The sequence below is a fragment of the Dama dama genome, chromosome 21 (assembly GCF_033118175.1).
Source record: "Dama dama isolate Ldn47 chromosome 21, ASM3311817v1, whole genome shotgun sequence".
Classification (NCBI taxonomy): domain Eukaryota; kingdom Metazoa; phylum Chordata; class Mammalia; order Artiodactyla; family Cervidae; genus Dama; species Dama dama.
Genome location: NC_083701.1, coordinates 3,981,202 through 4,003,046, shown reverse-complemented (window position 1 = coordinate 4,003,046; position 21,845 = coordinate 3,981,202). Strand labels below are relative to the sequence as shown.

The 21,845-nt window shown below is 47.0% G+C and overlaps 1 protein-coding gene across 10 annotated transcripts in view; it reads right to left on the bottom strand.

Moving 5' to 3' along the window:
* The window catches only part of PTK2 (protein tyrosine kinase 2), a 207,804-nt gene that overhangs the window by 136,922 nt on the left and 49,037 nt on the right, over positions 1-21,845 (bottom strand). For 4 of the 10 annotated variants that reach the window (XM_061123123.1, XM_061123119.1, XM_061123116.1 and 1 more), the window contains 2 exons: positions 7,326-7,394; positions 5,248-5,474 (listed from right to left, as the gene is read on the bottom strand). In XM_061123123.1, the coding sequence (XP_060979106.1) occupies positions 5,248-5,442 (195 nt within the window). In that variant the 5' untranslated portion in view covers positions 5,443-5,474; positions 7,326-7,394. Of the gene's footprint in view, positions 1-5,247; positions 5,475-7,325; positions 7,395-18,726; positions 19,009-21,845 lie in introns of those variants that run through there. The other 6 variants (XM_061123121.1, XM_061123124.1, XM_061123122.1 and 3 more) reach the window with 3 other exon arrangements.

The following is a 21,845-nucleotide window of genomic DNA, read 5'->3' as shown; positions in this document are numbered from 1 at the left end:
ACTGAAAACCTTAAAAAAAAAAGAAGTTTATCAATTTGATGGACCAAGATTGGGGGGGGGGGGTGTTAAAATTTAAATTTCCATAGTTACTAACTAGTGAGATGAAGCTGTCATTCTGTTTGTTTCTGGAAGTTCTTGTTATGATTTTGGTTGGTTCAGCTTGGCCACTTATTCAGACAGCGCTCTGAAAGGAAGTGACCTTCTCCTTCCCTGGGTAGAGAGCACTCATGCAGCTCTGTCCTCCATGTCCATCCATTTACTCTGATGTGTGCCCCTGCCCTGTTCATTCAGTGATTGCCTAGAGAGCTAGGTGATCTGGTCTGGTGCCAGTGATCCAACGATGACAGCATGTGAGCCTGACCCTTGAAAGTCAAGCGCTGAGCAGGAGAAGGACGTGACAATGAACAATGCAGCAGAGAATCTGTCTGTGAAGAAGGTGAGGCGGGGGACGAGAGAAAAGTGCTATCTGATACGTTCAGCTATCTCCTCGCGGATAACTCGCAGCACTTCGCTGTTTATGAGAGGAGATATCTGAAGCCATGAGCATAACTCTCAACACTGTCCATCTCATCACGCCTGTGAATGGCCAAGTACACTCATCAGGACTGACGTGTCTTTTACTATGTCCAGGGGTCACTGTTCTCAGTGCACTCTCCTTCAGATGCTCTTCACATTCAGGAAACCACCAGGTTCCTACCGTCTTCTCTGATCACACCTGTACAGATCGGAACCTGTCATCCTTCAGTTACCAAAACAAGATGCAGAAATCCAGCCCTGCTCTGGAGAAGGCAGCGCATCTCCTGCCCTTGGTCCAGCAGCAGACGCGGGGCCCTCCTCATGGTCCTCAGGACAAAGCAGGCACTTCTGTCTTCAAGATCCACAGTCACCCTCGGCTCCTCGCTGCTGCCATAACAAATGGCCACAAACTCAGGGGCCTAACTAACACAAGTGTGTGACCGTCCAGCTGTGCAGATCACGAGTCTGAAGTGGCTGTCACTGAACTAAGACAAGGCATCAGCAAGGACATGCCATGTTCTGGAAGGTCCGGGACAGGGGACAAGGAGCCAATCCCGTAGGTCCCAGGGGGCCACTGAAGAACAGGGAGCTCCTGGGGGTTCTGAGCAGATTACTGACGAGAGGACCAGCTCCTGAGAGAGACAGGAAGCAGGAAGTAGAAGGGGGTAATGCCTGGACAGAAGGCCACAGGGCACAGTGGGAGAGGAGCAGGCGGGGGCTCCTGCAGGGCTGGCGTGTTCACTCCAGAGAGGAAGGTGTGGAAGGCTCCGAGTGGAGGAGTGATGTGCTCTGGCTCTCGTGTGAATAGGACGGCTCAGGTGGCGGGCTGTGAACAGACGGGGCAGGGACAACGGGGAAGGCAGGCATCAGTCAGGGCTCCAAGAAAGGTGTGCGGGGGAGGCCCCGGGAGGTGTGGGTTCCAGGTACATATAAAGACAACATGGACAGGACAAGCTGGGTGTGAGCAAAAGCAGTAAAAGATGCTGCAAGGGGCCTACTTACCTCAAAGAAGGGGAAACCCCTCATCTCAAGCACTGGATGGCTCTTCTGGAGGAAGAAAAGTGAAGACAGAGAAGAGAGGCAGAGATACAGTTGTGGGAGCATTAGGTCTTCAACTGAAGATGAGACCAACCAGAACAGGGTACCGTGTGGACTAAGCAGAGCGCGGGATGGAACCACGGCCACGGCTGGAAGGACTCACAAAGACCTAAGAGGCCAGAAGGGGCTGGCAGGTAGGGCCGGGGCCAGCCTCTGGCATTCACTACAGGACTTCCTTCCGGGTCCACATCTCTTGGTGCTCCAATATGTCATTTACTGGAGTTTTCAAAGACAGCCTACAAAATGAACTTTCCACGTCCTCATTGCTCTTACAGACACCTTCATCCCACATGTTGGTGGCTGACAATGTATCTGGTTTACACTTCAGAGACACAAGGTGTTTCCCCCAGGGCCTCTGAAGACCCTGTTTCAGGGCTACCCTGCATCTGGCATTGCTGACAATAGTCTGACGTAAACACCGCCCTTCTTCCTAAGCAGAAGACTTCTCTGGTAGAATCTGGATCTTCTCCATACACTAACCTTGGCTCTTCTGCACTGACCCCAAACTTATCTCCAGGGCTGCCTGGGACATGGCGCTGACACTAGGCTATGGTCAAGAGAAGTGATGTTTGTGACCATGGGCAACTGATTACTCGGGCGAGACACAGGAGCCTATACCCCTGTTTAGGAATCATGACTGGACTTACAACTTGCACTGATGTTGGTGGCACGTGGCCACAGGGCGAGGCTGGTTACGGAGGTGGAGCGTGCCCGTGTGCCCATCTCACAGATCCCACCTCCTCACACCCAGGCGCTGCACGCGTGGCAGGTGATGGCCAGGAGTGTCACGGCCATGAGGCCCAGGCCTGCGATGCCAAGAGCCCTGCAATGAGCACGGTTCTCCTACTGCGGCTGCTCTGTACACACCACCTACTCACAGTGGAGGCCTGTGAGTCCTGTCAGCGACCGCCATACTATTAGTGTGTAATTAGCACACATATGTAATAGGAGTAAACTTTGTTAATTAAAGAACTGAAAACCTCTGTAATGAATTATGACAAGAATCCTGAGTTTTCCTGGTAAAAAGGAACCTGCAGAGGTTTTAGTTCTCCTGAGTCAGGCAGCCTCTCAGATAACTACTTTCTACAGAGCACAGCTGTCCAGCAGGAACATAATGCAGGCCATGTACACCGTTTAAAAATTTCTAGTGGCCGCATTAAAAAACTGTAAAAAGGTACAAGTGAATTTAATTTTAATGATACATTTCCTTTAACCTAGTATGCCAAGAACAAAACTAACAGATTATTGATGAGATATTTTACATTCCTTATTCATACGAAATCTCTGAAACCTGGGGTTTATTTTTACTTTGTTGTTGTTGTTCAGCCGCTAAGTCGTGTCCAACTCTCTGTCACCCCATGGATGGCAGCACGCCAGGCTGCCCTGTCCTTCGCTATCTCCCGGAGTTTGCACAAACTCATGTCCATTGAGTCAGGGAAGCTATCTAACCATCTCATCCTCTGCCGCCCCCTTCTCCTCCTGCCTTCAATCTTTCCCAGCATCATGGTCTTTTCCTACTGAGTCGGCTCTTCGCATCAGGTGGCCGAAGTATTGGAGTTTCAGCTTCAGTCCTTTCTAGCACACTTAGAAAACATCAAGTCAGACTAGCTACACTTAAGTATTCAGCAGTGGCATACAGCCAGCACACCGGGCAGTGCATCGGGCAGTGCAGCAACAGGGTCTGAGACTCAATTTAATTACTAAGCAACTCTAGACAACGACAGGCTATCTCCTTTCAGAAAATGGCTGGCTTTTAGATCCATCTTAATTTACACGAAAATCCTGCATCTTCAGATGTTACAGCACGAGATGAAAGTGGGTTATGAGTAATTCCCACCTGCCATCACATTGATCCAGTATCATGTGGATTTCATGCTATTCCTGGGGAGGGCTGGGGTCAATCCATGCCAATCGAGGTTTCTCTGCCTCATGCTGCAAATCAATCACCAACTGCTAAGACTTGCTAAATTCTAAACAGTGATCAATTACTGTGAGGTAGAACAACTTGCTCTTTGGCCACATAGATTTACTAATATTGATCTTCATAGAAGTCTGACAAATATGTTCTCATAACTTATGTGTTTCTATCTGATTTAAATTTTTCTTCACAATACGAATGTTTTGATGCCTGGTAAGGTTCTAACACTGGCTAAAGGCCGACACACGCCCAGTGATCACTGATTCTTTCCATGGTAGGAATCCTCTCATGTGCAGCACGTATGATGTTAAAACCACAGCACATCTGTCACGGAGCCTTCCCAAAGTGAAACTCCTGATGTAAGAAACTCTAACATCTCCTAAATGTCTTGGGAAATTCATAATCTTTGAAAGGCTCCCCTCCTGCACAAATACTCTGAAGTCTATTAAGGATGCAACAGTTTAAAGAATTTCCTCTCCTGTATCTGAAATTTATAAAATTACATGTGCCCTAACAGCCTTCCCATAAACATTACATTTACAAGGTTTCCTCTCCAGAGATTGCATTTATAAGGTTAAATATGAAACAGAGCTATAGATAAACTAGAAAAAGTCAGCAAGTGTCATAAAAATTTTGTGAAAAGAGACTATTTCAAGTACAGCACATGGATAGATACTAACACATATTTCAATCCTAAGTGAATGTCTCTCCTTTTAATAATCCATTTGAATAGTCAGTATTACAGTATCACAGAGGTAACAATGTTACATATAATTTATATGTAACATATAGCCTTAAGTCTAAGTTCTACCACTCCCTTTATTGTGCTTAAAAACAGTTAAGGCATATAAGTTAACGAGTAGCAAATTAATCTCGTTATAATAAAAGGGAAGGAGTATATCTGACAGTCCTCCTCACTGGATGTTTGTCTTCCTTAAAGATGAATATGGATGAAGCAGAGGAGCAGCAGGGAGGAGGGGCTTCCTCAACACTTGATCAAATAAACATCCTGACAGCTTACATTCTGAACTCGGTTTTCTGAGATTCTGGTGCTCACTCCTTCCTCTCAGCAACCTCTGCCCACACGGTGCTGCCCCCACAACTCTTCACCACCCACTCTCACCAGCGCCCAGAGGAAGCCCGTCCAGCGACTCCCACGTCCTCACGCAGTGACGCCCTGCAGGCCCCAGCCACTGGGGCCCCGGGAAGTGCCATCTGCACCATGCTGAGGTTAAGGCCCCCCGGGACCCCACCTACAACAGACTGGAGGCTATCTAGGCAGGATCTTTCACATCCCCAGAACCTCATCAGGCGTGTGTATACAGGAGGCATTTGTTTTTTAAGAATCTGTCCTGTCTGAAATCGTGCAAATAGATTCAAAATTACACTTTCTAGAAAACAATTTATTTCAACAGAATTAGAGGCTATTTTAATTGTTTTGTTCCTTATGTATTTCAAGAATGTTTTTCTAAAAAACAGGTAAGAAAAACAAGTCAATTATATATTGGCATTATATATGATGCAGTTATTTTTCTAAGAAATTTTACATAAATTAAAACTCTAGTCAGTCACATATTAACTCAGTAAATACTACAGAGAAAAGCTAGCATCACTGATATATTGGAATAACAATTATTACCCTGCCTTTTCGGTGTGTGCCATTAACATTTAACCTAAACACACACTGAGGGTGTATCCCAGGAAAACATACTCACCCTGACATCGGTTGCATCTCCATGCCTGATAATACTGGCCCAAGTGGTTGGCTCACTGTTGCTTTCAAAATAATGAAAGACCTTTAATACTCGCTCCATGGCCCCAGGAGAACGCTCCACTCCAGTACCCAGGTGAGTCTTGGTACTTGAACTCGGTGTGTGATTCAAGTTTGGGTCAAGGTAAGCAGCTGCCATTCTTTTGCTAGATGCTAGGTATCTGTCATATTCTGGAAAAGAAAATAAGTTTTTTCAGTGTACAATATTTGAAATCTACTGGTTAAAATGTATTTTACTGATACACTAACATAACAACACTGTTCTTTGTTCTCTCCCTATGATGTGTTGTATGCAGGTGAGCCTGAGGAGACCTGAGACCTATACCCAGATAATCACTGTTTCCCACTACCAGCCCCTTCCCACCACCCCCACCACCTCCACTCAGAGAAGCACCTGATTCACAGCAGCATAATAAATATTTGTTAAACAAACTACTAGAAGGCTGGGAACCCTATTTCACCTCTGTTCAAAACTGGCTGTTATCTATAAACAATGTAACTTACCACCACCACCCCCTTTAAATCAGGCTCTAAATCTGTCAGAAATATCTCATAGGAAAGCAAAATGTGTTAATTTTACTGCCTATTTTCAAAATCTTTTATTTTAGTGATCTCTTTTGCTCTCCAAATTAGACAGTAAGGAGAATAAATATAGTATAAATTGCTTCCTGAAAAGAAACATTCCATCTTTGGAGTGGTCAGAAGAAATGATACACTAGTGATAAAAAAATCACTACAGTTGACCCTTTAATAAGGCAAGTTTGACCTGCCCAGGTCCACTTCTATGCAGATCTTTTTCAATAGTAAATAAACACTACAGTTCAGTCATTCAGTCGTGTCTGACTCTTTGCGACCCCATGAATCGCAGCACGCCAGGCCTCCCTGTCCATCACCAACTCCCGGAGTTTACTCAAACTCATGTCCATCAAGTCAGTGATGCCATCCAGCCATCTCATCCTCTGTCATCCCCTTCTCCTCCTGCCCCCAATCCCTCCCAGCATCAGGGTCTTTTCCAATGAGTCCACTCTTCGCATGAGGTGGCCAAAGTATTGGAGTTTCAGCTTCAGCATCAGTCCGTCCAATGAACACCCAGGACTGACCTCCTTTTCAGACCTACCCGATCCCTGGTTGGCTGAATCCCCAAAGCAAAACCACAGGTACAGAGGCGCCCTCATTCAGGGGGCTGAGCACAAGCTACATGTGGACTTTGCCTGCGAGGGCTGGCACCCTAACCCTACGCCGCTCCCGGGTCAGCAAGATGCGTGACAGGGAGTGCGTCAGGAAGTGCTAAACCAGAAATAACGCACAATCCAGATCCCTCTCTGTGGCCAAAACTCAATGGCAAAAATCCTTCATAAACCTCTAAAAAGTAGGTCTAAACTTTTTTAGAGGATAAACCGTTCCATGACAGAATGTGGGTCTGCTTTATTGATTCGAGCTTTCATTTGCTTGTCAAAATTCGATTTGTGCTATAAACTCTCAAATTGGCCAACACCTCCACCCCATCAAGCCTTCCTTGACCTTTCTGGACAGTTCCATGTGCAAGTCTGTTAACCACCACCCAACCCTACTGGTGGTGTTCCTATCTGTCTTTCTGCAGGACTGAGGATTCAGAGAGCCTGGCATGTGAGCTGGTCAGTCTGTGGGACGGTGTCCACTTTGGAATGAGAAGTCCTAAGTGGTGCTCTCTGCTATACTGACTCCTCTGCTTCCAAACAATTAAGAGAATTCTCTGCTGTTTGTACGGTTCTCTACTTGGTTTTGGCCCGTGGCTGAAGATGTACAACTGGGGCTGCCAACTCTTTGTCTCTAAGTGAGAAGAGCCTCCGCCCTCCTTCACCAGAGAGGTGGGCTCCAACTGTAGTTTGTAGCTGCAGTCCTCTGCAATCTGTGGCTGGCTGCATTTTTTAGAACTTTTCAAGATTAACCAGTTACAGGCACCTGCTACTTACACACACTATAGAATATCTTTTTCAAAAAATTATCAAAGAGGAAATGAAAAAGTTTTTAAAGTTGGCTTACTTGTATAATTTAGACCCCTGTTCTTCAAACCATCAGTGGTAAATGACCAGCTTTGTTTTCGTTTCCAACCTGTCACAGACCAATACTTTGTAAAATACAATGGGGAGGAATTTCTAGAAAAATGAAATTTAAAAATAGAAGACATACAGAAGCCAAGCACAAAACTTCTATCATTAGAGTCAATGAACATAAAACTACCATCACGTTGCTATGGTTTCCAGACGCCTGTGCCAGATTCTGCCCTTACTTTGCCCTACACTGTGGACAGTCCCAGCACAGCCCCAGTCTGCGGGCCACGGCCAGTCAAGTCCCCGCTCAGGCACCAGGCTGCCTGGGGCAGCAAGCAGCCAGCGCCCGCTGGACTAGGAGATGGGAAAGCGGACGGCCTGTCAGTGGCGGCTGCCGACCTTCCAGCTTCAGGCCTTTCACTCACACACTAACTTCTTTCTTGGGACAGCAAGGCAATCCCAAGGCAGGCAGGTGTGAGGGCACAGGAGCTGACAAGCCTTGGCACTGACCCCGAGGCTCACTGCACAATCCAGTATTAATGCTTCGTAAGACAGCACATAAGAAAAAGGAAGAAAAATACGAGGACCACAACAAGAATCTTACTCCAGAGCTGCCTTGCTTATATTCACTGTACATACTAAGATCCCACCAAGAGAGTAATCTCAGTAAGCTTGTGATAAGCTGCCCCTTTAATAAAACGAGATGATTGCCAAATTATGAGAAGCAAAGAACACAAACTGATACAGCTAAATTTTTTAAAAATTAAAGACATCAACTAGTTTGAAGAGTTTTAAGAATTTGATAATAACCTTAAAGTAAATCCTTAAACAACCTAGACAACTGTGAAAGTTTTCTCAACTTTGTTCTATCACCCATGATTTCGGTTTATTTTCTCACCAAATGACTAACCCGAGTATCCTAAATGTCCCACAGTGATTTTACTAGACAGAGAAGCTAACATTATTTAAATGTTTGATATTCTAACATGGAAGGATATATATGAAACTCCAATACTTTGGCCACCTGATGTGAAGAACTGACTCATGGGAAAAGACCCTGATGCTGGGAAAGATTGAAGGCAGGAGGAGAAGGGGACAACAGAGGATGAGATGGTTGTATGGCATCACCAACAAATGGACATGAGTTTGAGCAAGCTCCAGGAGTTGGCGATGGAAAGGGAAGCCTGGTGTGCTGCAGTCCATGGGGTCACAAAGAGTCAGACACAACTGAGCGACTGAACTGAAATGAACTTGGTATTATAATGTCAGTGTGTGACAGTGTATATTTTTCAAATTCTCCCCTTTCCTAGTGCCCTTTTTCCAATGTGACTTTGACACCCTTTTCAAGAGGCATAGTCTATGTTCCTTCCCCTCGAATCTGGGTTGGCTTAAACTAGGCTCAGATACACCCTAAGCCAGGTCATTAAAGGCAACACCAAAAAAAAAGAAAGCAGGAACCGAGGTTCCCATGGTGCCCTTGGGAGGCTCACTCACGAAGTCCACCACCACACTGTACAGAAGTTCAAGCAACCCAAGATCAGAGCTCCAAGAACCACAGCTTCAGCTGAGCTTCCCATTGATGGGCGGCATCACCTCTGGAAAACTGAGACAGAGTCACCTTGAAAGACCCACTGGCTCCCAGCTGTGCTGCCACAGACAACACCACACAGAAGGGATGAGCCGGCCCTGTTGAGCCCTGTCCAGACCACAGACCTGAACAGAACAAATAACTCATGCCATCTGAAGCCATTACGTGTCAGATGTATTGTTTTCAGCAACAGACAAGTGATACAGCATTATGTTCAACTAACATACGCAGCAGTGATTCTTCCTTCACCTGGAAGTGTGGGACATAAAATGACAACCAGAAGCTATGTGGACAATGCTTGCCCCCTTCTTCGCAGTAAATTAAAGATACAGAGCGAGATCTTTTCAAGTGCCTGGACAAATGTCACACACCTTCCTAAGTTTGGGTCACTTTCCTTCTACATTTTATTCTTTGTAATTTCAATGTCATGAAACACCTGGGAGTTCCTCTAATGCAAACTTTTTGCCATATCACTTCCTCAGTGACATCTGTTTCTGTCACAATTATTTTCTTCACTTATGTCAATAAGACATAAAAGACACCTACCTTTACTAAGTTCTTTTGGCTGCAAATCCAGAATGTCTGGCTCAAAAGCAAAGTCAGCATTCCTAGAGTTGGCTTTTTTTTTTCTGTAACTTCATGTATGTTCAATTAGAGTCCTACAAAGTTATTTCCACCAGGAAGTAAAAGTTTTTGCCATACTGTGTACTTAATTTCTAAGATCCCTAATTAGTTAAAGACCTTAAAAGTAACTGAATATTGGAGACTTGAAAAAAAAATCCTAAGGAAATCAAGAATGGCAAAATATAACATATATGTTCTTTATAAAACCCAAATTAATAAAGTGCTGATAAGATAAATGTATTTCAGGTTGAAAACTAAGAGCATTCCGAGTATGATAACCTATTTGTTTATATTTTAACTGTGACCTGTCGTGGTAATAGAAATCAACTCAGGTTTCCTTTCCGGGGGCACTGACTGCAAGGGGCCAGAAGGGAGGCTGCGGGGAGCTGATAACCTTCCAAACACTGATATGGAAGGGGGCAGAAAACCTGGGCCTGGCTATGTAGGATTTATGCACTTTACTGTGTGGACGCTGTAACTTCAATTACACATCTTTATTTACAAATATGAGAACAAAAAAGGTTTGTCAGAAGACTCTTATCCAACAACTGACCAAAAGAAACATACAGTGCCAAAGCACACTAGCTAAAATTAACTGCCCAAGCCACAGTCACAAATCCAGCACAGAAGCAATTCACATGGACACATTTTATAAATGCCAACTGTTCTCGATTTCTGCATTTCTGCCTCTGCCACTCTCTTAATGGCACATGCATGTGCTATTTTCAAAAACAAGTAAAAAAAAAAAAAACAAGTAAAATGTGTGATGTTTGCAAATATGAAAGTACTCATTTACCATCTTTTATGAAAGGAGTTTTTAACTGCATTTATGATATATGGCCATACATATGCACATGTACGCATACTCAAGACAGATGTCTTTTAAGACTCTATTGAAAAATACGGGACATTATCGCCAAAAAATGCAAAGACACTAATAAGCACAAATTTTCACACATGGCTGCAAAATTCATTTTTCCCTAAAACTGACACATGAAACCTAGCTCTAAGATTAACAGTCTAACCAGCGTCAACATTCATTACAAATAATTAAAACTGCCACTTACTGAGTGGCTCTACATGCAAGGCATAAACACACACTGGCTCATTTAATTTCATTTTCACCACAACTGTTAGAGGTGCACTGTCCTAGCTCCATTAGCAGGTATAAAGTCTAAAATAAAAGTCACCATATTCCAGGAACACAAAAATACTCGGTAGTTGGGTTGTGACTGTGTGAGACTGAAGCTCTGAAAAACTCTTTCAGTTCAGGTACACTGTAGGGGCCCATCAAGTCCGGCCTAATGACAATTCTCTGCCCCTAAAATCCTAAAGCTCAGTGACACAGTCCACTGCTCTCAGCATGCACGGACACACACAGCTCTTCACCACTGCATCCCAACAACACTGGCAAGCACTGAATGTATATGATGGATCACGAATGAAAGGAAGAATGTTGCCTAAAGCAGGCCCCCGGCCAGCTCAGGGTCTGTCAGGGAGAAAGCCTGTGAGCTGCACATCCTGTCGCAGGTACACGTCTGCCACAACGTCTCTGGTGTCGACGGGCCATGGTGGAGTCACAAGAAAGGAAGAGGGCCGTCTCCCCAACGTTGCTGGTGGCATTCAATAAGCAGCTACTGGGATGCAAAGAAAGGATGGCAGTGTGGCTGGCTGGAATGCTGGACAGAATGGGTGGCTGGGTGAACCTGGGCCACACGACACAACCCCCACAGGTCTCCTGGGAACAGCAACGCTGAGCCTGTCTCCCTGGAGCCAGGTGACTCCCGATTACTACTGAACACATTAAGCACGACAGACTTTCTCAAACACTTCTTTATCACTAACTGTAAATCTCCCAGATGAAAGAAACATGGTTAAAATATTTTTCTGTATTATTTTATAATTAAATACTTAACAATGTAAATTAAAGTAGAATTCATCAAAGCAGATGATCAAAATCAACACAGAAGACCTACACTAAATTATTCCTTCAGCACTTCTAAGTTTACGTCTAACACACCACATACAGCACCAGAAAGCCTCGCCTGTTTAGGAAGAGACGCCCTCATAGTCCTTCGCACAGCGGGCTTGCCACGGCTCGCACACTCCTCTCAAACAGCTGACTCGTCTCTCCGGCACGGCAGCCCTACGCGGTGGCTCCCATCAGTCACCTCAGTTACACGCGTGGGCACTGAGGCACCGAGGCTAGGCGACTGCCCCGGTCACACGGCTGCGAGTGTGCACGCTCACTTCCACACCAGATCCCGGCTGGTCCAGGGGCGAGCCACAGAGCCTCAGACAGCACACAGGGGGCGTGCAAGCTCCTGCACAAATGGACCCCGCACCAGCCAGCATCGCCGTGTGATCCCTAGGCAAGTCCGGTCAGCTAGGTTACCTGCATCAAAAGCGCCGAACCGCCTTCTAATTTTATTGAGTATATCAATATCACACACTTCCCACCTACTAACTCGGCCTTCCCCGGCCCTGCGCAGTCTCCCCGGCCATCAGGAGCCCTGGCGAGAGGCCCTTCTGAGAAAAGCCAGGCCAGACAAGAGCCCTGAGCGCACATCGCTGGGGAGAGGCCAGGGGAGGGAAGGTCCCACTCAGACTGGACATGGTCGGGGTTCCCACACAAGGTGAATTCCCAGCTGGGATCCTGAGAGCGGGTATCAAAACCTAAACCCGACCAAAGACAAGGTGGCTGGCGTGCTGAGAGCACCCCAGGGAGCCAACAGGAGGCCTGAGTGGCTTTAAATTCAATCAGCAGGGAAGCAGGACAAGGCCCAGTTGCAGAGGCAGGCTCAGAGCCTGGCTGGTGTTAGGATTTGTACCCGGGCAGTCATTCAAGTCTGTGTGGACCAATTAGAAGGCTTCTGTTATAACCCAGACAAGACTGACTATAGCCTGAGACCAAAGATTTGAAAGCTATAAAAAAGTCCAAGAGGACAGGATTGATCAAACTGCATCTGTAAGACTGAAGGAGACAGTCAGCAGCCATTTTTCTGGCTTGGGCAGCTAACTGGGAATGTGATAGCATCCACTGAGATAAGGAACACAAGAGGGGCAGACCTGCTGGTGGAGGGGGCTGGGCAGGAAGGAGAAGATCAATTCCGCTTGGTATTTGCTACTGGGAACAACTCGGGTCCCAGTGCCTGAGCTCAAGCCAGATGAAGGAGGCACTTTATGCCTCCAGTTACAGGAGGGAAGCAGGGAGCAGGGACTTCTGGACGTTTAGTCTGGAAGGGGGATGAGGGTCGGGCCACCAGAGCTGACTCTCAGGCTGGGGAAGGGGGGCCCTGACACACGTGACTCGGACATGATGATAAGCGTTCTCTGAAGCCTTCTAAAACATATACAGGACTGTACATACAGCTGTACTCCTAAGGAGGAGAAGTAACCCTGCGTTCAGGAAAACACTCCCACTGGTGCGCTCTCTCCTGAGGGAGGGACGCTGGGCACAGTCAGAAGAGCATGAGGCAAGCACTGCCCATCTAGAGCTGACCTGCCGCTCACAAGGAAGAGGGACCATCCTGACACGCAGAGACGGAGCTCGACTGTCCGCTGTGAAACACGCTGCTGTGAAGGCCACTCATCAGGCAGGGGCCAGGGCTCGGAGGTTTGCTCCAGGGATTATTCATGCCGCATTTACCATGCCAGGGCTGTTCTAGGCACTTAAAAACGAAATCATTTAATCCTCATAATAACCTTCTTTCCCCCACTTTCTGGATGTGGGAAGAGAGAAGCAATTTGCCTGAGCCCACAGGCCTGGTGAGCAGGGCTCAGCCAGGCAGGGAGCTGCAGAGGCCAAGCCTTCGTTCAGCAAGCCCCGCCGTCCAGGGTGTGCTCAATCTGCAGCTTCACTTGAAAACTCGGCCACTGGCGGGCTGCAGCGCTGCCTGGCAACACAGCCACACACAGCTGAGTGGGCGTCCTCTCCCTCCGTCCAGGTCACCCCCACACCGTCTCGGGCTCTGCCAAGAGCCAGCCGCAAGGTGCTGCTGCTCCCGCCTACCCTCTCACGGTCTCCTGCCTTGTCCACTTGTTCCCACCGGTCTCCTGTGGGCAAACACAGGGGACACACCTCCCTGAGGCTAACTGATTCTGCACAAACATTTACTCAGCCAACTACTAGTATGGATTCAAGAAGCTATAACCCTAACCTGAAGAGCGTTCAGCCTAGTTAGAGCTGCACGCGCGCGCACACACCCACACACCCCCACACACACACACTCTGTCTCACATGTGTGGCTAGTGACAACTGTCACAGGTACTATTTAAAAATTAATTGTAAACACTATTTTAAAAAATCAGTATCACTGACCATAAAGCCACTAGAAAGAACTCAGTAGTTTTCTACCTTGCAAAAACTGTGCCACCCTGCTCACGGCTTCTGGCCATGCAGACCTCAGCTGCTGCAGGCAGACGGTCACCTGCTCAGGAGGCTGCTGACCTCCTGAGTGAGGAGGCCGAGAGCAGGACAGACCGGTTCCCTCCTAGGTGTGCATTTCACCGCAGGAGAGCAGGGGAGCATATGCGCTGGTGAGGAGAGCGAGAGGGAAGCGGGGGTGGCAGGAGGGTGCCATTTCACACAGGGTGGTCAACTCATATCTTACTGTCAAACCAGAAGAACTAGCGGGGGTGGGGGTGGTGAGTGTTAAACAGATAAACCAGAGCACACATTTCCCCACCTTGCCAAGAAGGGCATATCTAAGCAAAAACCCCACGTCCTGCTAAAGCCCTAGAGCCATGTTTGGAGAAAACCCTGGGAAGAATGAGTGGCCCCTTCCCCAAACACAATGAGGATGAGTGAAGGGTCTGAATCCCCACTGGACCGGCCCTGTGGGTGAGGGAACTGGCACTGACAGGACTCAAACAGGAGTGAAGAGGGTTCACGGCGATGCTCCAGTCACAACATCAGAATCCTGGACACAGAACGCACCCCTGCTCCTTACCGTCCCCTCTCTCCCTGCCCCCCCCTCCCCCCCCCGCCGCGGCAGCAGAAACCTGTTACTGTCATGTTCTTGGTTTACCATAAACACACGTACCAGACACACCTGCTCCCTGCAGGGGACACAAACAATTGCACCAACATTTACACAGTGAAGTCCCTACAATGTGAGGAAAGGGACCAGCACCAGGGAGACACTCAGGGAATCGGAGCCGGGTGGCTGGGGCTTCACAGAGGGAACTGTGAGCGGAGAGGTGTCCCAGGAGGGGGACACGCGTCCACACCTGAGGAGGAGTTCAAGGAACTGGCGGATGGCGCCCGAGGCAGGAAGACAGTGACAGGCAGAGGCAGATGAGCTGTGCCTCCCGTGGGGTCGGGTAAGGGGAGGATGGCGCCTGGGCACAGGGCGACAAGGCCGGAGGCCCGGCCGTGGAGCCCCGGTCTCCAGAGGTGGGCAGAGAATTAGCAAGAAGAGCCCTGAGAGAAACAGGGTGCAGGGCAAGGCTTCCCTCCCCACCCCCTCCAGTGGCCTTGCACAACTCAAACTACCATCAGTGGAGAAGCCCAGGTCCTCCAGAACACGCCCACATCATTCTCCCCGCCTCTGCATGCGAGTCCCTACAGCACAGAAGACCCCCCCCCACCCTCTCGGCCGGAATTGAAGATGCCGCAGACTCTACCAATTCAGCTTTCTTTTTCACTCAGCACACAACTGCTGAGTGCTGTTAATATGTCCCACCATGGAGGATCAAAAAATAATGAGACCCGAGCCTGGTTGCAAGAACCAGGTAACAGGAGACAAGCAACTAGGCGGAGCTGTGTGAGTCACCAGCTACGGCGGTGAGGGCAGGCGAGCCCTGGGGCCCGCAAGAGACAGAGGGCCACACTCGGAGCAAGGCCTGAAGGCTTCACGGGTGAAGAAGGAAAGTTCCAGCAGGAGCACCAACAGCGCAAGAGACCAACAAGGCCAGCCCAGCAGGGTCCTCTCAGAAAGCTAAGTGCGCACAGGGCTGAGAGGCTGGGGCCTGCAGGAGCCGGGGAGGGGGAGAGAGGGGAGGGGAGAGGCGGGCAGGGCCTCACGCAGGCGCAGGGTGGCCGGGACCCACTCAGGGCAGTGTGCACTGGGGGCCACCACACAGAGGCCCTGCTCCCTGAGCTGGGTGCTCAGAAACTCAGGTGTCCTCTGGAAAGCACCTGATTTCTTTCACGGTAAACATGCAGGTATCTAGATAGTTACACTGTAACTATAAAATGGTTTATACACTTATATAAAAATATACTTTTAACCTGTCTCCCCACGAGTCAATTAGCTCCTTAAGCTGTCAGACCACATGGCTTGTGGTCTCACAGGCATGGCAGAGGAGCGGGAGGTAATTCCCAGCGCAGCCATCAGACCCTGGGAGCCGACCCAGACCCATCTGTTGCGAGAACTAGAATGCAGCACGTGTGCTGCTACAAGAGGAAACACAGAGACCAGTTCACTGCTTTCGTTGAGCAACTTTTAAGGCAAGTGGATTAGCTAACTCTACATGGAATTTGCTCATTCATTTGGTAATATTTATTTATGCCAATTACTTGTCAAGCAGAAAGAAACTTGACACAACCCCTGACTTTGTTAAGTTTACCATCCAGCAAAGAAGAGATCAAACAAGTGTAATGCGCTATGATCAATAACAGTAAACACAAGACAGAAGCAAAGACTCAGGAAGGAACATCAGAAAGAAGCTGGTTTAACAAAGCGGAGACCTACGGGTAGGCTGGAGCTGGCTGAGCAGAGGAGGGAAGAGAAGAGCCAACGGCAGGTGCAGGAGACCTGAGAGGAAAGACTCTGGCCGTGCTGGGCGCTGAACAGCCAGGGAAGAGAGGCCCACGGCCCAGGGCTGGAGAGGGCGGAGCCAGGCGAGGCAGCCTGCAGGCCAGGTGAAGGGGCTGCAGCCTCACCTCATTCTGGGGAGAAGCCACAGCAGTTCTAACACCACCACCAGATTTACGTTTCTATAAAATCCCTCCGCAGGTATGTGAAGGATGAACATGTGAGGACACAGGAAGACAAACAGGAAGCAACTCCCATGGCCCAGAGCAGGAGAAGGTGAGGAACCGTCAGAATAAAAAGATGGATCCCTTATACGTGGAGGAAAGCGTCAGAGAGGCACCCTGGGTCTGTGGCATGATCAACTGAGTGGACGGAGCTTTGACACGTTTATTGGACAGGATTTGGGGAAGAACTGATTTCAGCAGCAACAAAGAAGCTCCTCTCTGGCTGGTATCAGACGCTTGTGAAAACTATACATGTAGATATCAAGAGACAGCTGACCCCTGGACTCTGAGACACAGAAGAGAAGAGGGGCTGTACCAAGAGATGGACGGATGGATGTATGTTTAAAATGCTGATCCAGAAAAAACATGATTTTAACCAGAGGATCCAGAATCACACAAAGGAACTATTAATAGTATATTCAATTTCAATCTGCCACTGAAAGACAGGGGGGGAAAAAAATCAACAGCACATTTGTTCCTGACAACCAAATCTGACACCTCTCAATCCTTCCCAGTCTTTCAAAAAGACAAAACAAACAATGCACACATTGACATAATCCAAGAACTTTCCAAGGAGGACTTTCTGCACTTAGTAGCCTTGCAGCCAATTACACAGCACTGTAAACATTTACACTTACTTCAATAGTCTGACCTAAACTGTCTTCAAGCCTAGGAGATTATGACACAGTTGAACACAATTTATAGCAACATCTTCTTAAATATGTTAAAACATGTTAAAATACACTCTTCCTCGGGTGCAATCTAAGGCGGGTTCTTTAACATTAAATTCATCAGTACAATAATGTTATTATAGAAAAGTCTCCAGACTGTTTTAAGGATAAAGGTTTCAGTTCAAATACACAAATATGGGCTTATTACTTTTAGGCTGTTCTAGTAAGGATTTTACACATCTTTACATAGGGCCATGGCTGTTCTATGAAGTTACTGTGACTGATCAGAGCCAGTGTGAGCTTTAGGACGTCCAACTGCAGACCGAGCTTTGGATATACAGTCTCTGGGTTTGAGGTGTGTCTCTATCTAAAAGTAGTGATTTTACACTTGAAAATAACCAATTCAGCCAATTCCTGGATAGGAACATTGCTGTCAGTATCACACAGCAAACATTAATCGGGACGAACACCTCAGGGTGAGAGAGTAAGCAGAGAAGGCAGCGGGGCCAGTCCTGAGACCGTGCCCCACCCCCGCGGTTAGAACCTGCTCTGCAGAGATCCACCTGAGAAGACGCCTGCTCCAGTCCTACAGGCAGACGGACCTGACCTCAACACCCTCTCTACCTTTTCCCTCCTGTATACAGGTGAGCTCTTTTCTCAGGCCCACAGCCCACCTCTATCAGAATGATATTCCAATAAAAACGCCTCTATTTACTCTGCAGTCAGCAAATATAATGGAAAAATAACTGGCTGCAATCGACTGCTTTGGGATGAGCAAAAACACTATCATCTCTTCCAAAGTTCATACTTCTAGTAAGATATTTAGATTTTTTTTCAATAATAAAATATTCACTACTAAAGTAAAGCAGCCTACCCATTTTGGTCTTATTCATTATGTGAATTATATGCATTCTTAACTTCTAAAGGTGTTCCTCAAACACGTGTTACAATGAAATGCTACATTTTATGTTTTTATTTTTATATAACTGAAGCCTCTAACCACATCACAGGGGAAAGCTATTTATTCACAGCCCTGAGGACCCTTAGAGACAAGCCCACCTTGCAATAACAAGGAGTTTCCAAATAAATATACAATCTTTACAGTGAGTAAAGGAAACCAATTTTTGAAATATGAAAATCTATGTTATTCCTTTTCCTATAGTCCTGTTTAAACTAGAAATTAGTCTCTTTATCCTTTAAAAACTTCCACATGGCAGAATGAATAAGGACATCTTGATTAAAACTCAAAACATGAAACTTTAAGAGACAAAGGACAGGCTATAGAAAAAAATATTTTACTCACTAAATGCATTTTCATAAAAACAATTTCATTTACTATTTGAAATGCTCTCTAAATGGTTTTATGCAATAGTTGCAAACCCATACCAAATAATTTCCATCTTTCCTTAAATTTAACTGTAAATCTATTTGAAATAAGTCCTGACAAACTCTTACCCACCTTTTTAGTGCAAAAGCGTGAATCTAAATAAAACTTAAACCGAACAGATTTTTAAGTTATTTATACCTTTAGCCCAACACACTGGAAATGGACTACAGCCGCTCTTCTCCATACAGACAGCACCTGCGGGTTCCAGGGCCCCTTGGCCCGCCACTTCCAACAACATAAACTCAGTTCTAGAAAGACCACGCCAGGAGTCCGAGCACCAAGTCCCCGGTCATCACTCCCACTGGACTTGCTTCGATCCACATTCAAGACTAAGCTTCCCCTCTGTGCTCCTTTTTTCAGAGCTTGAAGCAAAATTTGGGAGGTGTTCCTTCTGTAATATTTTCCAGCAGCTTGAAGAATGCCTCTCAGTTACAGAATCTTCTCAAGCTTCCGCAATCTGAAACACAGACCGTCCTGGCCGGATTAAGCTCCTGAACAGAAAGAAACCAGCAAGTAACGTGACCCCAAGGATCTGTGTTCCTAGATTCATTCAGGGAAGGAGGACGAGAGGGAGGGGAGGAGGGGACAGAGGGAGGAGGGACAGAGGGAGGAGCCCCGGGCAGCCGGGAGCCTGCACCTTATTAATATGCTAATCTCACCCTTCGGTTCAATTCATCTGGCTGACTTCTGTTTACAGAACTGACAGGCGACTCTAAAACTGGGTAAGCTGCAAATCAAGTCTGACCCAAATCAGGTCTATAGGTGCCCGTGCAAGCCATTTTTGTTTTCAAAGTCGTGCTTCTGGCATTTTACCAGACTAATTCTGACCTTACAGTTAAAAATAATTACCTTAATGAAATAAGAATAATTTTGAAAATAAAATGCTGATCAATACTAAAAACAAGTCTGTATAAACTATGTCCATAGGAACCCAAATGTATTTGAGGTTAAGGTATTTCTTCAGATGGATACTTGAAAAGTAAGTTTGTAAATTTATAAAAACTATCTAGAAAACACATAAAAACAAGAATGTGAGGTTGCCAGATACTTTCAAAATTAGTTTAATGGAATACTGAGAGATCCAAGATGCATTTCTTTTTTTAGCTTTAAAATATAGTAATAAACTCATACTGAACAAGTAGGAGAGAAAAACACTCTAATAATCTGTAAGAGCAACTTTCTTTGAAAATGCGAAGCTACTTACTTTCTTCATTCAAACTGAGAGATAATCAAGGTCATCTAAAAAATTCAGCTATTTGAACACATTCCACACTTAGGATCTGAGCAGTGAGATAATATTATCTTAGCAGAAAGATAGTAAGTAACTAGGCTCCTAGAGCCTTGCCTGAGCACAGTTTAGCCCTCCTAACATATGGGTAATTTTGTTAGGAGAAAATCCCACACACTAATAAAAAGACAAGTACTCTACTTAACAGTGAACAGGATCTTATGACTTCACTAACTTCTTGGGGGGCGGGGCCGGGACTGAACAAAGGCTGTGTCCAGGGATGCCTCAGGGCCGGGTGTTCCGCTTCAACAGCTCGAGATGCTGCTCTGTCTGCAGGCTTTACCTTCGGGCTCCTAACTGTAGGCCCAACTCAAGTGACTGCCCCTACGCCACAGTGAAAACTATCATTTACCACAGAAAACTCTGAAGTCAGGCAACAGTGGGAAGAAAAGGGGCTCCAGAAAACACAGGCAAGCTAGCCAGAAAGAGAGCAGAAGAAAGAGGCGGGCAGACCCGGTGGAATTCCTCAAAACCAGCCAGGCCTGCCCCACTACTGAGGCAAGCCGAGGACAGAAAGGCCCGCTGCCACCACGGGTGCATCGAGGCACATCCCAGGTATCTGGGCATCTGGTTCAGCCCCTCAAGCAGGGCTCAGGGCTTAATCTGAACCATCAACCAACAGACTACAAATGGCCCGAGCAAACTGGGAGTCTCTCTTGGAACCTAAGATTCTCAAAAATGTAAAACACAACTCAAAGCTACCCTTCCTTGTCACCAATCATACTCCACACAGCAGATACTGATTACATCTAATTTTCACATCGAAGCAACAACAGTACCACCACCGCTTTGAAAGATGAGTAAAGACAGAGCCTTTCAACCAGACAGAGGCACGGTCTACTAAGCCCACCCACCATCCAGGAACAGGTCTCCACCCACAGCCCAGAAGGCAGGGCAGCAGCTGTCCAGAGTGAGCAGGGGGTGGGGCCGGAGCGCACGCGGGGTGGAGGAGGCAGACACGGCGCCCAGGGAGAGCGGCGTGAGGGGGGACGCCTAGGGTTCGGATGAGGCAACCAGAGGGCAGCAGCTTTCTCTCCCTCCAACCAAGCTGACTGATACTTTATTTCAGTATCCGAATGTCACCTTCCTGTGTGCAAGGTCGAAAAGTTGGAAACATACAGAGAAGCAAAACTTCTTCAGGACAGGAGGACCAGAGGCAGCTACAAGGAAGTTCAGCACCTCTGGTGGTGGTGGGTCAGTCGCTAAGTCGTGTCCAACTCTGCAACCCCATGGACTTGTAGCCCGCCAGGCTCCTCTGACCATGGGATTCTCTAGGCAAGAATACTGGAGTGGGTTGCCCTTTCTTCCTCCAGGGGATTTTCCAAAGCCACAAACTGAACCAGGGTCTCCTGTCTTGCAGGCAGATTCTTTACCAACTGAGTTACAAGGGAAGCCCTCTGCACCGCTGAGGCTGCTGAAAAGAAAAAGCCACCGGTGTGAGGGCAGAGAAGGATGCAGATGCTCTGGGAACAGCAGGACAGCACCTACCAGTCAGCCCTGTGCCAGCTGCTTCAATCCTGAACACACCCCAACAGAGCACTTCCTCCCCCATGTCTACAGAAGATGATCCTGAGGTTCCAGGTGGACCTGCCTCAGGCTGAAGAGCTGAAAAAGGACGAGTCCTAGCCAGGTTGGTCATATCTCTACTCCTGTTTTCTTTTTGCTAAACATTAAAACAACTCCTGCTTTTAAACTCCCAATCCAGTGACATCTCGAAAAGAACAGGAAAGGCCTACAGTTCATGGCAACAGAAGTGAAAAAAGCAAGAAAGCCCTTTAAGCTCCGATTTATGAAATTCTACATGTTAATACAGAAAGTTCTTTGATATTTGAAACAACTTTTTTGTAGTATCTGTCTAGCTAAGAACAACTAGTTAAGTGGTAAGTCCACTTCACAAGTAAACTCTTAATTAAAATTTACAAGAAAGATTACTATTTGCCCAGGCCCCAAGCCTTAGTCACCCCGACTC